Raw genomic sequence first — 15,857 nt, 5'->3', positions numbered from 1 at the left:
TGAGTTTGCATTGTTGTTGTTTTTTCAAGAGAGAACTCTCATGAGCAAACACTGACAAGAAGTCTTAAAAGTTGACAGAATTAGTCAGTCATTCAGTTGCCAGATCAATTTATAATATATACGATCAGATCGTGAGCCTGTATCATGAAAAAGGTTGTTAGAAGCAGCCCAAGAAATCTAATCAACCATCATATCAACAGATCCATCGCCGTGATAACTGAGCAAACGTTATCTACTGATGCAGACTTTAGGATTCAAACTTAAGTCGAGGAGAAAAAAAAAAAAAGCTAGTAAGTGGACATTGAGTTTGGAAAATGTTTTATTAATCATCTTTGACATTTCAAATTTTAACATGAACATTTGTATTATCAGATGTTTGAGATCATTTAAACCTAAGTTCATAACTTTGCTGATTTATATAATAACTTCTCAGTTTGCTACATGCTGTTTGTACAGAAGACCCAGAAAGAAGTACTTGGACGGTTAAAGGTACAGCATGGCAGATTTTTAGTTTAAAAACATTCAATCATTTGCTAAGATTTTCCACACAATGAGAAAAAATAGCAGTTTTGACATTTTGTCAAACATCTCTGTGTTGCAGAGGTATCTATTGAAGTTAGCATGCTAACCAGCTAGCACAAGCCCGTCCCATCTCGTAATACAACCCCACAACTCAAGCGCCAATAAAGAGTCTCCGTACCATCCGGTTTGACCTCAGTCCAACGGAGGAAGAAGTCGCATAACCTCCGGTTATGATAAATACAACAGTAAACACAACTGTACTGAAACTCTTAGTAAAATAGGAGCTGAACAGAGTGAACTTTGGTGTGAAACTACAGACAGCTGCTGGTGAGTAGAGGAATGAACTCTCAATATTTCTTCTCGACGGGTAACTAGCGGTTGTTAATGCTGACGTTGGCCATGTAGCGATTGCTTATAAAGATAACAAACTGTTTAATGTTACCGACAGAGTTCATGTTTTAAGTTAGCTGTTTGTTGACATGCGATTCAGACCAGTAAGACTCGTGTATGTGATCAGCTCAATTATCAATCTACCAAACCAAGCAGACTGACTTTGTTTGGATGATTCAGAACTGATCTTTAGAGCAGCTGATGACAACACAAACCTCAGAGAAGCATTCTTAACAGGGGGGATTTTTCTGGGGCTGTTTTCTTGCAACTCTTTTCCGAGACAATCCACTGGAGGGTCCATACTAACTTTAACATCATCAGTTGAAAAGAAAAAAAAAGCCATCTCCACACTAACGGCAGGACCAGAATACACTAAATTTGACCAAGAGTGTCAGACTGAAGGCAGACTGACCGGCTGCTGCAGTGACTCAGTATCACCTCTTAACAAAGTGGTATTAAACGATTTTAATCTTAATCATAATCTTACATATTGCACCTCCAGACTATGATCTAATTTACAGGAGGTTCATCATGTTTAAAAACAATCATCCATATAAAAACACATTTAGCTCAACTGTAACCAAATATTGTCTAATAAATAAATAAATCAGGTTCTCACTTGAGACAACGTGAACATCCTCCTCTGAATGAAAATGAAAAAGTATTTGGACAAGTCAGATTGTTAAAGTTCGTGGAACATATCCGATCTGACTGTGATGAACTACACCTCTGCTTGTGTGAACTTCAGGGTAACTGACTTCATCTACTAAATGACCTCGTTTAGTTAAAAGCTGCAACAAAAATGTCAGAGACAAGTGAAGTGAGCTCAGAGAAAAGGTCAAGCATTGTTTGTTTGCACAAAGAAGGCCACTCTGTTTGACAGAGGAGCGAACATGTTTTCAACACGTTCTTGATGGGAGGATTTGTGACAAGAACACAAGGTCCACAGCTGGACCCCAAAAAAATCAAAAACAGAATTGTGAATAAAATTAACAAAAACGGGCGAGAAACAGCAGCTTGGATCACTGTAGAGAAAAACAAGAATGACCAGCTACAAGTCGGTTCACACACTATTAAAAGTAGGATCGACAAGTGTGAGTACAGAGGGAGCGAGATACAGCAGGAACCATCATAAGATCAAAGACAGCTGAGATGCTGAGTCCAGATTCAACTTCCATGAATGTGATGGTAGAAAGTTGGTGTGGAAGAAGAGCTGCAACCAGACTGGACAAGAGGTCCAGAAATGGTGACGGTGGGAGAGTTAAAGTCTGAGAATGTTTTTATTACAATGGATTTATTTTGGATGGGCACTTAAAGAAATCAACCAAAACTGAATTCATGGGACAGAAGTGGATCTTTCATCAGCTGAAAGACTATTTTAATTAGATCTAAATCCCACAGAGCACAGAGAGGATCTGAGTGGGATTTTTATTGAAGCCAACTATTTAGTTTCTAAAGACTTTTTGGTTTTTATTTTGAACTTTAAATCTCTTGTTTTATCTTTTATCTTCTTAGCAGGTATGCTATAGGCAATCATTCTAATCAAACAAACAAAAAATACCCTTTACTTTCTGCTTTCTAACACAATAACATCCATACATTTTAAATTGTGACTTAAGTGTCCAAATATGTTTTGGTGCCACTGTAGCAGTGCAGTGAATAGTATGTTGAAAGCACAGAGCCAGCTTCAACTCCTTTGAGCTGTTTGGTGCCAACCTCATACTGTATAGTATCCAAGCATACAGTATCAGTGTGATATTAATGATCTTTTATTAACTCAATCTAAAGCAGAAAGGTTTTTTGCTCATGATTCCAGCACATCGAGCTTCAAGCCATCGATTCTTCATTATTTGCCAACATTGTGGACACAGTAAACCGATAGTTGAAAAATAAAGGCCTCTGCAATGGGGCTTTTCTCTTGTTTGTCACTGTGCGCTCAATTCAGTCATAATGAGAGGACTAACACTGTTGCTCCTGGTAAGAAAAGTGAGAATCAGAAACTTCAAATTGATAAATTAGAGATCATGAAGAAGAATCAAGCCTTTGAGAAATGGGCGCAGGCGAGTCTCATTGCTTAGAAGCCCACACACGGGCAATGAACCACATTTTTATCAGGAAAGGCCCAGTGTTAGCTTTTAAAAAGCCACTGGAGCTTTTCCAGACACAACTTTCCCTGGCAGCTGCACACAGCAAATGGATAGGTTTCTAATGAAAGGCTTTTAGGGGGTATTGATTATTTTTTTTTCCATAAGTACGGTTGGCAGTTTTGTCCTTGACATACATTCGGACAAGTATGCAGATGGAAAAAAAAAATGTAGCTGAAGATATGTGTGTGTGTCAACCCTGCAACACTATTATTTTCCGTGTGTGGCCACCGGAAAGAAACGTGGCACTACGGCATCTCAAAAGTTATTACACAGACACGTTAATGAGATAATTGGAACCAAGTCTCAAGTAGCGCTAAAGACATTTTTGATGTGGCTTCCTCGCCTCGGGGTTCACCACGGCTGCTCCTGTCCACGTACATCATTCATCCAAATATCTGCAGAGTAATCACTTGTGCAGAAACCTTCCCTTCTAGGCCTCAGAGTGAGGAACTTTCAGATGCAAGTCAGCGGTTTTTCACTTTGTGTGACCAGGGCCGCAGGCTGTCATTACACTAATGCAGCTCTGCTATCCAACAAAGAATCTGCCACCAGGAGAATAAAGAAGAAGAAGAAAAGCCTCCGGACTGCAGAGAACACAGATCTTAGGATAATGGACTGCCCTACATTACAACCTGACATGTCTTAGCTTTTTTTAAATGTGCAATTACTCATCATTAGACCTGTGAAGCAGCAGGACTTTTCCATAAAGTAGAAAGGATATCATTGGCTATCTTCAAAGGCACAGTTAATATATTAACATTAATGGAGATACTTACTTACAGATACACACCGTCAATGGCATTTTAAAGCTTTTTTGACATTTCATTAGCCATTAAAAGTAGCAACAAACTGGTGATTAAATAACACATGACATTTCTAAAACATCTGTCAGCTCTGTTTGAATTCTCCTTTCCTGAATTGAGATGTTTTAACACAGATTTAGGCTTGTAAAGGTGCCATTAAGCAAGGCACTTAACCCGCGTCTTCCCTTATGTAGCAGCTCGACGGCCATCAGACTCCGGCTGCACTGCCTCGGCTCTCAGTGTGAATCTGTTTGGAAACAACATCCAGGCTCAGTCAACTCTCCTGGATAAATACAGATTAGATTTATGGTGTGATGTGATATTTTCTTTCCAGTGAACAGGCAGGTGACATTTGTTAACGAGCACTGAGATGTACGAGATGCAGTTTGCCACGATAGAGCACTGGTGACTTTTACAACGTTAATCTCTCCTTCTATTACTTGTAAAGGTGAATTCACTTTGTCATTTTGTTCATGTGTCTGAGGGAGCTGATATTTACAAACAGCAGCGGTGGAAAATATTCAGATAGCAAAGTGAAGTATCAATCCAGCAATGTGAACATACTCCATTACACGTAAGAGTCGTGCATGCAAAATCCTACTGAAGTAAAAGTACAGAAGTACATTAGCAGCGAAATGTAATTAAAGTATTAAAGTAAAAGTCCTGGGTAATTCCCTCTGACTGATATTGTAAGTATTATAAATGACATCATGAGATCATTAATACTGAAGCATCAGTGTGTCAGCAGCATGTTCGTGTTGGAGCTGCTGCAGGTGGAGCTAGTTTGAACTACTTTATATCCAGTTTAATATCCAGCAGATAAATGTGAGGGGTCGTCAGATGATTACTGGGAGAGTAGAGAAGAAAAAATTAAGTTTGATCCACAAATCTGTTTTCATCTTTTGGACTTTTTCTCTAATCTTTGATTTTTGCTGAGATATTGGATCATTTGAAGAATAGAGTGGAAAATCTTTGGTGGAACTGTTAACAACTTTTAGACTGTAGACTGTACACAAATGTTTTGTATATTAGAAGTCAAAAAGTTGGTTTCATCTCTAGCAATGTGATATATTTCTAAAAGGCCTGTTGATGGTGTCAAATCTTCCTCTGGAAAGCAACTAAATCTTTCAGATAAATGTAGTGGAGGAGGAAGTACAATACTTCCCTCTGAAATGTGGAAGTATATAGTAGCCTTAAATGGAAATACTCAAGTAAAGAACAAGTACCTTAAAACTGTACTTAAGTGCAGGACTTAAATAACGGTATTACGTTAATTACCACCACCGGAAAAACTGCTGGATAAAATAAGTCTGAATAAAATAAGAGTTGTTTGTGCCACATTGGGGATGAAACATATGGTGTAGAAAAATTATCATGCTGTGAAGAGAAGTTTAATTTGAGCAAGCAATTGATTTTTTTGCACCTATAATTTCTTTGCGTTTTCAGCTGACCACATTTGCAAACAAAAGCAAACTCCTTCACTACTTTTAGTTAGGAAACACTGAGAGAGGCACTAAAGCCACATAAGTAGAGGTATTAATGAAGTGTCCATCACATTCAGTTTGTAAGTTAAACTGCAACGTGTGGAAATGAGCTAACTTAGCTCGTAGTAAGTTAATACATGCTTTTTTCTATTGAAAAACTTGTACTTAATAATGATGTTTTCTGGAGTCCAGTCTGCCAGTTAATGCCCCTGTGTTATCACTGCAATAGATTGCATCACTAAATGTCAGCAAATGCGATGTGCATGATTGTGTCCCCATAAGTTTGAAGATATAAGCAGCATTTTATCTCCATTCCGTGATGATGTTTATGCAAAGTTCGACCTGCAGTGAGGAAGTATACTCTGGGTTTTTTAAAGTATGTCATGTGTGACCTTGTGCTTCCTGGAAAAAACATAAAACCTCTATGCATCGCTAAACCACACAATCAACTGGAAAATGGAAGTGGAAAATATCCTCAGTCCAATAACTCTAAATGCAAACAAGCCATTACTGCAGGTCCAGTGATTTAATAGGAGGGATCATATACCTTCAGACTGGAGCTTCACCCACAGCTTATTTCACCAGCTAAATGTGAGCTTTATTTATGCCACATTCAGCCTCCTAAAGATCTCATCTGAAAGCATTCAAGTAAAACCAAATGATGCCCGTTTACCTCGGCTACTTTGGTCTCATTTTGACTTCAGTTATTGAATGTTAGACCATTTCTGCTGCAGTAAGAAGCCCCATGCATAGTAAACATAGACAAAACAAAAGCCGCTCCCTTTGGGTGATCCTTACACAATGTGATATTGTACAATATTTTGAGGTGTTTAGAGCCAAGAGAGAAGACAGAAACATTTGTCTAAAAATGTACATTTAAATCTGTCAAATAGAATAGAAAAAACAAAACAGACCTGAAACATCCCTTACAGAAAAAACACATGAATTCCACATGTGCAAGAACTCATGATCATATGTGACCACATACACGTGAAACATGTGGTTTTGGAACATTTTCATGTTGTACAGCCCATGTAGATTCCCATGTGAAAAATGTTCCACATATTTTAAACATGTGTCATACATGTGATGACGTGTAAAACATGGGAAACTCCAGGTTTTTTTCTAAAAGGGATATTCAGGCCAGATAAGTCATGAAGCCTGTTGTGATACATCTGACCTGGACATGTGTGCTCCAGATCAGCAGCCTTCTTCCTGCTGCTGGAACCATCTTTTCTTTTAGGGTCTGAACCGAAAGCCTTGTTTCCTCTTGTGATTTTTTTTTTGTCGATGCACAGCCACAGCAGGTGACTTTTCCACAGCCCGTGCCATTAGCTTCGTTTGCAGCTTTCTTTGGACAACCCTCTCTGAAACTTTTAGGGCACCAACTCCCTGAAGACCTCTTTTGTTCTCCGCTCGGCTGCTGAGTTAATCTTAGGTTATAGGCACATTTTTTACAGGCAGTAAATTTAAGAGAGAAGACCAGAGCAGCACCTTTTTTCCTAACCGGTATTCAGCTGTGGCTTGTAAAGCCCAGCTGAAGCAGCAGAGAGCATCATCACACAGTTTTGAAAAGGATAATACTGGGATTAGTACAATGAGCCAGTGAAATACTTCTTAAAGGTTCTTCATCACAGAGCGCTCGTCAAAGTGCCCCGAGACAGACATTCAGCCACGGATACTCATTTAGGGAAAAGGAATCATTTCAATATAATTCACCGCACAGCAGCAAGGTAGGCACGCAATCATGACAGGCACATCTACCGTTTGTCTGTTCTGGCTGCTCAGTGAAATTAGCAACAGTGAGGTTGAAAAGCTTTTCATGGTCCAGGGAGGATCCATGCTGAGAACTGATGTGGTTGTTTGTGTGTGGTGAGGTTTATAAATGACTTCAGGCCACATCAAATGGAACAATATGGGATGCAGCTCTGCTCAGTGTGAATCTTTTAAATTGGAAACAGTGCCTTACCACCTTCAGTCTGTATCATACCCGGACAGCCTGGCCCATCTTGGAGTGCAACAAAGACGCTCTAAAAGGAGGGATTTAGTATCATTACCCCGCCGCTGACCTTCTGCTTCCCTCTAAATCCCACATTACCATCATAATTATAATCTGCTGTGTCATTTTCACAATCCCACATCAAGCTGCAGTTCCCTCCTCATCAGGACTGTAAAAACAGTTGAATAATGTAGTCCAATGAGAAATGATAACCCTGATGCTGTCGTCATGACGTCGTCAGGGTTAGAAAGGCTGCAATAGAACCTGAGGGTGTGGAGTAATTCAATTTTTTACTTGGCAATAAGGGCCTAATGAAAATACTTTGCAGGTGCATTAAGGGAAATGTAGGAGGTCAGTGTTTTTAGAGCTTCACCCACACTTTGGTGGCCCCGCTCCTTGGATTTTATCCATTCTACTTCAACTCTCTTTTTAGACCCCAAGCTTTATTAAAGTGCAAGAACAAATCACTGGAGTGTGCCTTTTAAAGTGGACAGCACACAGTGTGAGATGCAGCGGAGCCCTTTCCCTTCTTAACACTGGAGCGTGATGATGATGTGCTCCATGTATTTTCCCCAGAAATTATGAATTATGGATTAGAAAATAACTGTTCATATAGTTGACCACTAATGGCTCTTGATTAATATATCAATAAAACGATCAATTCATTTTTGACTGAACACACACCATTACAGAGCTTCCCAAAAGCTCTACTGGCAGCAGCTTCATGACTTCAGATGAGGTTAAATACACATTTTATTCACAGTAAAAACAGCAAACATTCAAAACACAAACTCTGCTTTTGTTATACTAGCAAGCTGTTGCGTTTATGGGCTTTGATCTGGCTGCACTGTCTGGGCCTATGTCACTTTGATCTGCTGATCAGTTGGACTGGATGTACGATATAAGCTATAAGATGTAAGAAACTCATCAGGATGAGAAGGAATCAGATGAATTAAAATCCACTGCTGCTGTCCTCCTGTGTAACTTACTGTTTTGTGTCGGAAGAGGAAGAGGAGGGGGTTGTTTAAGCAAAAAGTAATTGATTGTCACAGCAGAGGGACGCGCTGCCGGGGCTGCTCCAGAGCGGCTATGTGTTGCATGCCTCAACGGGGAAAATGTCTTCGTACGCGGGTGGCAGTTCACTGGGGATCGGGTAAGAGAAAGGGAAGCAGTGATTGAGCTCCGGGTCCGTGGGCGAGTATCCCGGCAGCTCGATGGACGGGTGTCCCCCGCACTGCACTTCGGCACCTGTCTCGTCAAACACATTAAAAACACCCAAATTGATGTAAGACACCGGCTGGAAATCCGCCGAGGAGCAGTCCCGCTCCTCGCTGAAGAAGATCGCACCGGCGCTCCGCCGCTGACACCTCCTCCTAGAAAACTGCTCTGTTTTGTACCTTTTGATGACCACCAAGTTGATGAGCCCGAGGACGCACTCCAAGGTGCTGAGAACAGTGGAGATGACCAGACTCCGCTGGTAATCCCTCAGCTGCTGGCAGGCAGGGTTCACAACCACAGAGTGGAAGCAGTAATGGGAATATTTCCTCTCCACCAGAGAAGCTGTGTCCCCGTCCACCACCGCACCGGAGAAGGCGGTGAGGACTCCCAACAAGAAGACAACAACACCGAGGAGAAAGAAATTCCTGCAGCCGGGCTTCTCCATGCACCAGAGCAGCGCGCAGCCCAGCAGGACCTGCCCGATTCCCACAAGTAGCCCGGAGTAGAAAGCCCCGGCCGCGGCGCCGAGGTGGAAATGCGCTTTCACTGTAGATCCCAGCGAGACGCATCTTAATCCAACGACAACTTCGCTCAGGGCGCACACGAAGAGGAGGGTGCTGGAGAAGACGGTGCACAGTCCTTTCCCACTCAACTTCATTATATTCCACCTCTGCCGCTCTCGATCCCTCTCCCCCCTTCTTCATCCTCCTTCGTCCTCTCCTTCGTCTCCTCTGGAAGCACTCTCACATCGGGACATCATCCGCCGGTGACTCCTCCGGTTCAGAGCGGGCGATCCTCGCCGCTGCGGCGTCTCTCTCGCATACCCGCCGCTTTACAGGAATATATAAATAATTAATGGCACTGCATTTATCGATAATCCATACACAACCAATGATCACTTCACCCCAGATCACCTAACCGCCCACCAGACTCTCGAAGCGCTCTCCCGACCAAAAGTTTTGTCCGTTTTTCTCCTCCTGAAGAGAGACTCATCTGCCGTCTACAAAGTCGTCGGGTTGAATGCTGTGTGGTGATTTTGTGGCAGAGAAGGAGGCGGCTGCTGTCAAGCTCAGGGGTCTTGTTGACCAATGACCAATGACCTAGAGGCCCTCAAACACTCCTACAGGGACTCGAATGTGGCCGAGGTGCTGCGTAATGACTTTATAGCGACGAAGTGTTAAATTAAAAGCAGGCTTAGCGACTTTTGGTAGGTGATCAAGCAAACAATCACCAGCGGTAACAGAAAAAAATGTACTTTCAGGAGCATTAATTTACCCTTAAAGCCCTAAGCCGTGTAGTAAAATCAGTTTGGGAGGTTATTTCATTTGTGCAAGGGGTAAATTGTGCTCTTAAATAAACGAGTTTTAGTGGAATCACTATCTCTATAAAACCATGGTACATTCCCTCATAACCTGTTATATATGGGCCGCATACACACTATACATTGTCTATGTCATCTGTGCATCATTTCTCATGAGGGCTGTTATTTGTTAGGTGTTTTTTCTATCTGGAAATCATAAACAAAAGCATCAATAGGAGGAGGAGCGGCGCTGTCCATGGTGCTGAAAACCCAGCTCAACTCGTCCACATCTTCCACCAACATGCTGAAAACACACATAAAAACACACTTCTCACGTTTTATTTTAAACAGATTTAATAACATGTTGTGTAGGTGGGAGCCTCTGGTCACTGTCTGCCCAAATGACCTTGGCATGGTGAATATAGGACTACAAAAAAAGTGATGGTGATGAAGGGTGGATGACTGTTTAGAGACAGTCTTTCAGGACATACCGTGTGAGTCATCCAGAGTCCATGCTGTAATGCTGAACAGAAGCTACAGCCCACAGTCGAAATGTAAATGTTTGAGTGTGAAGTCCAATATGGTTCCTAATAAAAGACAAATAGAGGGAGCAGATGAAAGAGAGAAGTAATTAATTCCTCTTAAAATGTGCTGAGAACATTTCAGAGATTTTATTTTGTCCCAAACCTCATTCAGTTTTCAGCTTGACTTGAGGATCACAGTGAGGCCAACAGTCTCGAGCCACGCTAACAGCCCTATGAGGCACAGCAGTGCTTTGAGCCAAGTGCTAACATCAGCATGCTAATAAGTCCACAGTTAAACATGCTGAGGCCTTGTGTTCACCAGTTAGCACCTCACTATCTTAGTTAATAAAGTCATGAACTTCCAATTTGAAAGTAGCCTGTAAGCTATTCAAAGTCACACTTACGCCCATGTCCATAAAACAGATTAATGAATAAAGCTAAATAGTTTTAAAAAGTATCAAACTAAAAAGTGAATGTTTTGTGAATGTGATGTTTGGACTGGAAATCAAATGTGAGTTTGTCTTCTTTTAATGGGTAAATAGTGATTAGATTTACTTTCTGAACTGTTGCGTTTGTTTCAGCAGTGACTAATGTTAGAATTATATTTGGTTTATTTGTTTAAGTTAGCATTTGCATGATCTTAATGATGTTAATTAATTTAGTCAAGGGAACATGTTAAAATGTAGATTAACGTGATTGTTTATGTTCTTTTTCTTCCGTTATTATAAAAAAAAGAAGTTCCAAACCAGTCCAATCCTGCTAGAAGTTCAATAAAGCAATGGTCTGGGAGTTTTGTGGTCATCTGTCTTGACAGACAAACCATTCAGTTGATTTTTTCTGGAGCCAAACTTACCTCAGAGAACAGTTCTTACCCTAAAATGTTATAGAGTTATTTCAATTTGTCCTGAGGGGAACATGAAAGCCTGAACCAAATGTTCTGACAATCCTTTCAAATTTCTTGAGTCATTTTTCTCAAAACCACAACCTCATGGTGGCATCAGAGGAAAAGTTCAACGATCATCAAAGTCTCTATCTTCCTGGCTGAACTACAAACATCTGTGCAAAATTTCATGGCGGTCCATCCATCGGTTCTCGAGACATTTCAGTCCGGACAAAGCGGTGGACTGACCAACGGACTGACAACCATTCAGAAACATGTTGCCAGAATAACAAACAACAAAGATATGTCATTGAAGCAGGGCTCACTGAACATTGATTTCCAAACCTAAGAGTCAACTGTGTGAAAAAAGTTCAAGGATATGTAAAACTATTCCTTGCTGGGACCTCCTGGCAGAACTGTTGAAGCTGAATTGTTTCCAGTTCATTTTACCTGGATGAGAAAAACTCTCAGAGGACAAACTCGAGTTCTCGACTTAATTAACCAAATGTTTGAGCGGTGCAGGTGAGAGAATTACACGAGGGAAAGCCCTCGGCCCATCCATTCATCACAATGAGCCACCTCATTGACTGTACCAGTGCAGCTGCCAGTAAGTGTGAGTGTCACTCTAATTAGGTCACTTTGCAGAGGTTTGCAGATAAGAAAAGATGCTGTGAATGATGAGCTGATGATCTGGTGATTGGTTGATTGATTGGCAGTCCTGCTTGCTGGCAGTTGGTGTCTCTGCCAGTGCGGGTCAGTCCATTGGCAGCGCTGTGGATGTCGAACGCTATCAGCAACAACAATGCGACTGAGTGGACCCGCTACCTCGCATCGTTTTGACCCTAACAGAGCAGTTGTAAGCAGGAAGAACCAGCTCTGAGTCATCCCTTCTGTTCCAGCTCTGTTGAACATCCAGGCTTCGTGTGGCAGCAGATTCAAACCAGTTTCCACATTTGTTCTTCCATAATGTGGGCGTTGAGAAGCATTTTGAGACTGTAACTGTGATTGAGAGCGATACAACCAAAGCTGGACCAGGGCATCTCAGGAAAAGGGCTTCAGTTGACTCACAGTAGGAGCTGCCACCGGTACACAGCATGCATTTTAATCTCAGCCACTGGATTGAATTGCCCGACAAATCTGATGAAGCAGAAGTTGTTAACAGCATATGTCTTTCATCAGGGCACAAGGAGAGCCCCACTCACCTCCATAACACAGACAATTTCCTTGTCATGGTCACAAACCTGGAAGATACTGTCACTGAAGAGGAAAGTAATTCCCATCCTAATAGGTAAAATTGCCCCTCTCACGCACAAGGCTGTGAGGTGAAGGGCTGCCGACCACAGAAGAATCACCTGAATCGGCTTAATTTGAATGTGGAGGACATTTTTGACTCCAGTGTGTTACCACTTTGTAGTTTTCAGTCAGCAGTGTAGGAAATAACTCGGCCCACTCAGCGACACACAACAACGCACACAGATCCCCAACACTGTGGTAAAATCACCCTTTTCCCCTTTCAAGAGCAGCCTTTTAACTTAAATTGCTTACTAGTCACAGTTTGTGTGTGTGAATTTGTGTGAGTGTTTGTGGCCCATTGCTTCAGCCGTGCCAAGACTCAGCTGTGAAGGGACTGCTTCGGCATCCGAGGTGCAATTTTACAGCAGCAGTTACAACAGCGGTGACAGGTCAGCCTGTAAAGTCCTGTGTTAGCCTATAAATATTAATGAGCCTCGAGCAGTCACCACTGTTGAGGGCTGGAACTGGTAGGGACTCAAACAGTGTTTATCTTAAAGAGGGGAACTGACTCAAGACTGTGGGATTACTAGACAAGCTGAGGAGCTGCAGGTTCAAACCGGGGTCAGTCTAGGTTCAGTCAGGGTTCAGACCAGGGTGTGACCAGGGACAGACCTGGTTCAGACCGGGGTCAGGGTTCAGACCAGGGTCTGACCAGGGACAGACCTGGTTCAGACCGGGGTCAGGGTTCAGACCAGGGTGTGACCAAGGACAGACCTGGTTCAGTCCAGGGACAGACCAGGGTCTGACCAGGGACAGACCTGGTTCAGTCCAGGGACAGACCAGGGTCAGACCACAGACAGGAGTTGTCAGGTGGGGTGGACTGTAAGGAAAATGAACAATGAAGCAAGTAGGTCAAATAACCAGTGTTACTCAAAGCTGCACTAATCAATGTTTTTCTGTTAAAGATGGGTTAAATGTCTGCGTAAGTTCAAAGAGCTTTTTAGCGTCTTTTAGGTAATAGTTTTGTTTTCCCAGAATGCAACTTCTACTCTTAACAACCTTATTTACAGCTACTACAGCTTCGTGTTGTCAGCACAAAGTCTAAGAAAAATATACTGTATGGTCCCTCGACCAAAAAGAACAAACATCAGCAGGTGAACATTGAAAAGAATTTAGACGCTAAAGAGCTGGAAAACCTTGTGTAGCAGTTAGTGGAGACCAAAACAGAACTAAAAAAGGAACAAATATTGGATTTACCAAATTAATACTGATGTTTCTTAATGTATGCTGAATATAAGCAACTATGTTTTAGCCATATCAACTTTAATATGTTAATGTCATGTTTTCAAATAGTTCTGCTTGTATGATTGTATGGTCATGTTTCTTTCTTTCGATTAGATTACTAAAATATACCTTCAGGTTTTGATCAGGTTGTTTTATCATCAGGAGAAAAACAATCTGTAAGAAACAAAACATAGAGAATAAAAACAACAAACACTGAATACTAAAACATCTTAAAACAAAGCATCATCCTTCAAAATATCAATTGAAAATAACTGCCATCAACATCCCATCATCAGGACTGTCGCTGGTGTTCCACCATTGTTATAATATAATCTTCACCACCCAACTCTATAAATTCTTCATCAATTCTGGAAAACTGTAGTTTGAGTCAAATTTGAGAACAAAGTTGGTGTGATACACATTTCACACCAGGAAATAGGTTTAAATCATGTTGATGCTGGAGCAGCGTCTCATTCAACATCTCACTCCCTTTATTTTGTTGACTAAGAACATGACGACTCGTCCTTCAGCCCTGACGGCCTGCTCTGGAGACAGCAGATGCTGAAACTTGATTGATACCTGAAGTACATTTCCTCCACATCCAGTACCATCACTGTGATTGTTCTGCTGCGCCTTAAAGAGGATTAATAGTGGTATTTAAAAAAAATTGATATTCATTTTTTACAAAGAAAAATGTCCTTCTCCTTTCCAGAGGAGCGCTGGGATGATGACGAAGGTAATGATGATGATCAGACCATTACGGCGGTTCATTAATAGGAAGGAAAAGGTGACGATAAGAGGGAATGTACAGTAATGATGAAGATCACATGTAAGAGGCACAAACACGGTCTACAGGGGAGCCGTTTCTCCACAGTCACCTTTTAAATCACCATTTTGAAAATACAAATAAGGTAATGATCCACTTTACTAGATCACTACAGGTCCTACTCATCGCCAGTGTCTGCTCATTAGATCAGCATTAAAGGACGTAAACAACACAAAACATTTGATTCCAGATTGTGTCATTGTACTTGGACATTAGACATGTAAGCACGGTGCATTTCTGTCATTGAAAATTTGTGATTTATAATATCCACAATGCTTCTCATTCATTCCCAATCGTTCTTTTAACCACTGTTGTAGCCATAAATATCCGTTTCGTACTGACGCATAAATGAAGTGTCACAAAGTGCCTGTGAACATTTAATGGTTCAGAATGACCCGTCCAGTTTTCTCCCTCTTGTCCTCCAGGCTGCCTCTTGTCATTTTCTTTAAGAAGGTTCAAATTAAATGTGATCAGTCACCTTGTTCATCCGGTTAAATGAAACTGATAAATGATGCTATACAGAGAACAGATGTGAAGCAAGGGGCCGAGCCTACAGACAAAAAGTCTCTTTCTTTGTGCATCGCAGCACATCTGGGAGATGACACGCGAGGCCGACTTTTGTTTACAGTGACTTCGGTGGGCTCCCGTGATCTAAAATGTTCTTTAATATTTGTCCTCTCACTTCAGTGCTGGAGCTTCACTGATGTATGTGCAGAGTTTGACACTATAAAGCTGCCTTCACGTTCACCTGCTGAGGTCTGAGGACAATTTTGTGGTCCAATGCTCTCATATTTACAGTCTGGATATTTCAATGAAGGAGGAAGTATTGATGTAAATTTCAGAGAATTTTTTTTTTCTTATTAACGGACTCGAATTACTTTTCAGTTCAAAGCAGACTATTTTTATATATTTGGAATGAATCTTAAAGATTATGAGCTATTTTGACCGAATTCATGTGCAGAACAAAGACGTTTTGCTCAAGTTAATCAGCAGTCAAAGAAATATTTGGCTGATGAGGAACCAGAACTTCTTCAGGTTCAATTTATTCTCAATTTTATTCTGCATAATTTATATTTATAATTTGTCTGTCTTTTGTAGTCTGAGTGCATCGAGTTAGATGTAATTATTCTTTTTGTACTTTAATGGATTCGCTTTTAAACAATGTTCAAACAACCACGAAGCAAACAGCTGGAAAAAAAAAAAACATCCACCAATATCTATCATTAGCTTTCACTTCGTTGGACCTC

The 15,857-nt window shown here is 41.3% G+C and overlaps 1 protein-coding gene across 2 annotated transcripts; it reads right to left on the bottom strand.

Annotated features, from left to right (window-relative positions):
- Positions 1-318: 318 nt before the first annotated feature.
- Positions 319-10,372, bottom strand: LOC138628868 (transmembrane protein 271). 2 transcript variants are annotated; one of them, XM_069712177.1, is made up of 2 exons: positions 10,355-10,372; positions 319-9,393 (listed from the first exon to the last, which is right to left on the bottom strand). In XM_069712177.1, exon 2 carries the CDS (start codon positions 9,219-9,221, stop codon positions 8,433-8,435), a length of 789 nt encoding a protein of 262 aa, XP_069568278.1. In that variant the 5' UTR covers positions 9,222-9,393; positions 10,355-10,372; the 3' UTR covers positions 319-8,432. The 2 variants fall into 2 exon arrangements, with proteins under 2 accessions (XP_069568278.1, XP_069568277.1); XM_069712176.1 differs by lacking the exon at positions 10,355-10,372 and adding an exon at positions 9,490-9,604.
- Between the last annotated feature and the right edge of the window lie 5,485 nt (positions 10,373-15,857).

This window comes from Brachyistius frenatus, unplaced genomic scaffold, assembly GCF_029030835.1.
Source record: "Brachyistius frenatus isolate BFR_SWC_R1_liver_20210118 unplaced genomic scaffold, ASM2903083v1 Contig_107, whole genome shotgun sequence".
Lineage (NCBI taxonomy): Eukaryota > Metazoa > Chordata > Actinopteri > Embiotocidae > Brachyistius > Brachyistius frenatus.
This window is presented reverse-complemented; position numbering and strand designations above follow the sequence as displayed.